Source organism: Myxocyprinus asiaticus, chromosome 30, assembly GCF_019703515.2.
Source record: "Myxocyprinus asiaticus isolate MX2 ecotype Aquarium Trade chromosome 30, UBuf_Myxa_2, whole genome shotgun sequence".
Lineage (NCBI taxonomy): Eukaryota > Metazoa > Chordata > Actinopteri > Cypriniformes > Catostomidae > Myxocyprinus > Myxocyprinus asiaticus.
Window position 1 is genome coordinate 37,578,841 of NC_059373.1, and position 6,440 is coordinate 37,585,280.

The 6,440-nt window shown below is 38.2% G+C and overlaps 1 protein-coding gene across 1 annotated transcript in view; it reads right to left on the reverse strand.

The window, feature by feature from the left end:
- LOC127420694 (low-density lipoprotein receptor-related protein 12-like) overlaps window positions 1-6,440 on the reverse strand; it is a 31,547-nt gene that overhangs the window by 25,097 nt on the left and 10 nt on the right. Inside the window, exon 1 of the mRNA XM_051663175.1 lies at window positions 5,568-6,440. This exon is cut by the window's right edge and continues 10 nt beyond it. Coding sequence (XP_051519135.1) covers window positions 5,568-5,634 — 67 coding nt within the window. The 5' untranslated portion in view covers window positions 5,635-6,440. The remainder of the gene's footprint in view (window positions 1-5,567) is intronic.

The window sequence follows — 6,440 nt, forward strand, 5'->3', positions numbered from 1 at the left end:
GTATGATTTCTTTATTTTACAAAACCAGAAAGTTTTGCTGTTATTGTGAGTGTATACAAATAAAAAGTAAACCCTTTATAGTTTCGAATGATTTCTTACTCTTATCTGTATGACCAAAAATGACAGAGTATTTCTTTCTGCTGTTATTAGGGAAAAAGTCAGGTGATCGCGCCAGCGCCTCCGGTGACCACAGAGGATTGACTATGTTATCAATATGAAAAAACAACTCAAACAAGAGCAATTCAAATACTGAATTTGGGGGCATTTCCGACCTTGCACGACGCTATTTTGAGTCAACGCCTGATTAGCTTGCTTGTTGTTAAGCTTAATGGAGGGCTATTGCCTAACTTCTGCTGGCTCTATGGAGATTTTTTTTTATAGTGGTTTAATTTCATAGCACCACTTGGGGTCTATCTGTGCACGTGACTGGCTGCCTGAGTTTCGTCGACAGTTGGAGGCGGTTGCCTCATAATTCTCTATGCAGGAAAATCCCTGCTCATTGGTCACTTCCACCTGAGAGAGCCCCTCTCTGGTTTTATTGAAGAAGAAGTTCTTGCACCTATTCCGCCATTGCAAAGCCTATCAAACTAATTGGAGAAGTTAAGTTACACCCCGTTATCTCGCAGTTGAACTCGGTATGGACAAAAGTGTCCAGTGTTTTTAATTTGGACATTTATTTAAATGTTGCCTCGAGCATATGGCAGAACCCAAAATTACATATTAATAAGTCCCCTTTCTGCTGGTCAGAGACGATTGTGAGGGAGGTTAATACACTCTGTGACCTATATGAGAGTGGAGTGTTGAGATCCATTTAGGGATTCCCAGATCCTAGTTCTTTAGGTATTTACAGCTGCACCACCTGCTCTGTACTGTTTTTGGGAGTAACACATACCCCCCTAAAGCGGCAGATACTCTGGGAGTGTGGGCTTAGACTTCCTGCTAATTTAGAGTCTGGGGGACAGAGCTTTAACTTCTATCAAGAGATTATGGTAGAAAGATTTAAACTTGGTATTGGAGGAGGGAGTGTGGGCTAGGATTCTAAAAAACTTCAAGTCTGCATCTAGAGATGCAAGGGTGCGTCTTATGCAATTTAAGATTTTACATCGATTCTACTGGACCCCCTCTAGATTGTGTAGGCTTGGTCTTAAAGACACACCCACCTGCTGGCAATGCCAATCAGAAGATGGAGACACAACCCATGTTTTTTGGTGGTCTGTAAAGATCCAAGAATTTTGGATGAAGGTTCAGAGTTTTATATGTGACGTATTGGACACTCAAATTTCATTTTGCCCCAGACACTGTATTTTGGGGGATGGGGCGGTCATCAATATGGGGGATAAACACACAAAAAAAAATTTGGTTCTGACCAGTGTTATGATTGGCAGGAAGGTTATTTTAAGGGGGATGGAAGTCGGATTTACAGGGGAGCACAGTGTGTGATCACTTGTGCTACTCAATCATTTTTTAACCCAGAAAAAAACCCTGAGAAAAACATCTACACAGAACAGGATGACGCCCAAACAAGTCAAGAAAATGAAGGAGCTTGATATTAAAACAGGTGCGACATCTGTGTTGTAGGTTCACAAAACTCAACACAGAGCAGAAAAATATAATATGCAAACTGTCGTGTGACGATCATCACTCGTAATAAAAGCTATTTGTTGTATCTCAAAATGAAGCTCGCAAAAGAATATTCTGAGAGCTAAAAGATGTTGGCATTAGACATTAATTTGGCTGTATTATTTTTTTTTACAAGTGTTTATTTTCGTTGCATTATTTTTCTTCTTTTTTACTTATGTATTATTCTTGATAAGATCTAGAGTTTGAGGAAAGTTTATTATAATAATATTAATAATAATAATAATATTAGTCAACAACATAGACTGAACTGTGGCATAAGGTGAAATTTATCATTATGGCAAGAATGACTTTAAACTAAGGCCACGTTCACACTAATACGTTTTCGTATGAAAAAGCATCCTTTTCTCTACGTTTTGGCCTTCCGTCCACACTGAGACAGCGTTTTTGTCAGCAAAAACTGAGCTTTTTAAAAACGCTCTCCCAAGTGATATAAATTTGAAAACACCTTCACGTTGTAGTGTAGACAGGGAAAACAGATATATCTGAAAACTATGATGTATTTGTTGTCACGTGGCACAGTCATGTGATCCATTCAACCAAAACAATCAAGATGGTGGCCTGTGTTATAGCGGCGCTGTTGTCAGGCATGTGATCGGCTAAGCACAAAAAAGTAAGAAATGTACACAGCAAAGTGGGGGACAGCGAACAGTCTACTGTAGCCTACTGTTTAAATATAATGTAAATTATTACACTTAAGAAATGCACGTATTGGCATTGTCCTCTTAAAATATTCCTAGTTCAGTGTATTTTAATAAATTTAGGCAATGTTTAGTATGAATTGCTTTTAGTAATAACTTATAAACAAGATAACTTTACATATCAGAGTTAATTAAAACTTCATGTTATGGATCATGGGATATTTCGGACCTTTGGACATATTTTATTTTTTTATTTGAAATTAAATTATAACACTCCGTAAACACAAGAAGCCTACATAACACACTGTGTGTGCTGGTGAGACGTCAGCTGAATGTGCTTCCCCAACGATCACTGACATTATTGTAGGCTGGGATGAAACAAGGAGACCAGCAGATCAACTGTGCTTGTTTTCATTTAGTAATTTAACACACTATCATGGTGTATGCAGAAAACAATGTTTATTTATAGAGAAACACTCCAACACTGATTACATTGAACCCGCTTCATCTTAATCTGTGCCGCTCTTCTTCTCTGATGCTGACATGACATGCAAGCGCCCTCTAGCGGCGGATGACTGTATAGACAGCCTAATCAAAGTCTGCTGGCATGGTTCCTGAACACATTTGTTCTGAAATTAATTAACCGACTATCAATAATCTTTATTGACCAAATTATTAACGATGATTAATCGATTATCGATAAATTATTAACATCCCCAATGCTGTCATCTCAGTGTTTTCCCGCACATGGCCGCTAGATGGCGCCATTAGCTCGTGCAGTACTAACTGAAGCGGTCAACGCAGGCTGTTTTTAAACGCAGATATGGCATGCAAGGCTACATCGCGATTTCAATCTTAATTCCATAATGCTGCATTAATGGATATTATACCATTTTCTCAGAGGTCAACGTTTGAAGTTTTTAAAGAGTTTTTGATGGGTTTTCCTCTCAACATGTGCGTACATGTAAGTGCAAGTTTTTACAACTGTCATGCTGGTTTTTACACATTAATGTGAAAATGACAATTAATAAAAATGCAATATTACATGTTCTTATGAGTGCCAACCCCTCTTCATCGTGTGGCTAGTATTATTTCTGCATTGTGCATTTACAACAAAGTTTTTACAGAGAGCGGCCTGCCAAAAAGTCATGTCCATTTTTATTACATCCATAACTCGTTCATTTCACAATCTAAACAGGGGAAAAACTTGTCTATACTGAACATTTTCTAATGTCTGCACTGTATCTGCAGCGTTTTATGGTTATACATACAAGTGGTTCGATATATTGGTAATGAGTACTTATGAATATCACGATTTCACTGCAAATATCACGTTAGTAACTGCAGCTTAACAATAGCTATTTTTAACCTGTCAGCAACTGTGACAATGATTTAAAGCCATTTTATATCCAACCATTTTATTTCTCTTGATTATTTAAAATAATGTCTTACTCGAACAAAGTCCTGATGGTGAAAATCAGAAGCCTTCGTCTCGCACGTTTTCAACAAAGTGTGTGTGACGCAGAAGCAGCTGTGAAGTTTGAGTTGAACAAGGGAAGGTTGAATGACACTTGTAAGAAAAATGCTATGCTAAATATTGTCGATAACATATGAACTCCGATGAAATATTATCCCTGTGTTGTGGGGTTTGCAATTGCACATAGGGACAGAGATCTTACTTTTTGGAGAAACGTCATCTGGTCTGATGAAACAAAAATTGAACTTTTTGGCCATAATGACCATCGTTATGTTTGGAGGAAAAAGGGTGAGGCTTGCAAGCCGAAGAACTCCATCCCAACTGTGAAGCATGGGGGTGGCAGCATCATGTTGAAGAAGAAGAACATATATTGAAGAAGAATTTCACCGTATATGTGCAAATGTATAATGTGTGATAAATAAAGAAAATTATTATAATTATTAATTATTATGTTGTGGGGGTGCTTTGCTGCAGGAGGGACTGGTGCACTTCACAAAATAGATCGCATCATGTGGAAGGAAAATGATGTGGATATATTGAAGCAACATCTTCCAGGAAGTTAAAGCTCGGTCGCAAATGGGTCTTCCAAATGGACAATGACCCCAAGCGTACCTCCAAAGTTGTGGCAAAATGGCTTAAGGACAACAAAGTCAAGATATTGGAGTGGCCATCACAAAGCCCTGACCTCAATCTGATTTTGTGGGTAGAACTGAAAAAGCTTGTGTAAGCAAGGAGGCCTACAAACCTAACTCAGTTACACCAGTTCTGTCTGGAGGAATGGGCCAAAATTCCAGCAACTTATTGTGAGAAGCTTGTGGAAGGCTCCCCAAAACATTTGACCCAAGTTAAACAATTTAAAGGCAATGCTACCAAATACTATGTGTATGTAAACTTCTGACCCACTGGGAACGTGATGAAAGAAATAAAAGCTGAAATAAATAATTCTCTCTACTATTATTCTGACATTTCACATTCTTAAAATAAAGTTGTGATCCTAACTGACCTAAGACAGGGAATGTTTTCTACGATTAAATGTCAGGAATTGCGAAAAACTGAGTTTAAATGTATGCAGCAAAACCATATTGGCCTATATTTCCCATATAGAAGACTAAAGTCCATATAATGAGGTTAATGTTATTATATAACTTAGCCTAATTGATGCATATTTGTATTGGGTATTCTTTCCTAAACTAAAAGGATCTGAGAAAACAATTAAATTAATCAATATTGGTTATTTTAATCTATCGACTGCCCAAACAATCAATAGTTTCAAATGTATTTTAGCCACAATTTCTGTTGTACAGGTTTAACAAAGCAAAATGAAAATGTTTCCAAGCACCCCTGGACCCTGCTGAAGTACCCCTGGGGTGCATCTACCCCTGGTTGGGAGTCCCTGCTGTAAGGGCTCCTTTAAACAAAAGTAGTCTTTGTTCCCTTCATTCACCCCGACCTGATCTCATGCACACAAGCCATGTCATCACATTTTACTCTAGATGTTTAAGTGTTGGTCTGAGAGTTTCACCACATCTTCACATGGCAGCAGTTAGCCAAATCCCATTTTAATCATTAAAGAAACCACAATGTCTGTGGATGCAAACCAACAGACTATTTTCCCATGGAGGCACCATCATTGATTTCTTTTAACATCCCTACTCTGTTATTTCACTGCTATTACAGAGCATTTAGGAGATCGTATTTCATACTATACACTTGAAGTTGCTCATAACCAACAAGTATTTCATACAAATATAATATACACATAAACAGACATCTCGTGATATTTGAGAGAAGTCTAGAATGTTGTAACTTACCCTTAACAACGAAGAGCAGATGTGTCCATAATATAAAGAGCTTCTTCAAGCTCGAAGTGGAGGCCATAACAGCTCTTAAACGATCAAATGCGCCACGTTGTAGCTTTACTGCCGTTATTTCTACACAAATCTGTGTTTGTGTTGATACAGATTAAACACTACCCGTCCAACATTTCCTTTCTTATCTCTATCTCACTAAAACACAAATGCTGCAGCCAATTGAAGGTCCAGTGTAAAAGATAAGAGAATATAACCGATAAAAGTACCAATTTAAAAAGGAGAATTTTCCTAAACAGAAAGCACAAACCAGTTCAAAGCAAATCCAGTTCACAACAAAGCCGCTAATGCTAACCAGCTAATGCTAATGTCAGCCTACACATCTAATCTACAATATCAAACCCATTGCCTGGATTAATGCATCTACGAGGTGAAATGTCCATTTAACTAACTAAACAGGTCGTTAAATCCTCTGATGTCCATCGCGGGTATAATTCAAATAAAATGACTGAATGCATCAGTGTTTGACTAGCCGGCTGTGCTAGCGCTATTGTTCTTAACTCTCGAGCTCCTGTAAAACACACACAAACAGTGTCCTTCAAATCCTGAGACGAGATCAACACTAATCTATCGATGATCCGACGTCAAAGCGCTAATTCCGGGAGTTTAAAGGTGTTAAGGAGCCCTAATCCAGACAAATATAGCCACACACTGATCTACAGCATGACGACACTCGCTGATATCTGATCAATAAAACACTGGATATAATGCGACATACATGAAGCTTGATCAATAACATGATCGTCCGCTCGTCTGACTGTAATCCACAAACATACGGTGAATTTGGGCCTTTGAGATCGCTCGTGTGTTGTTACA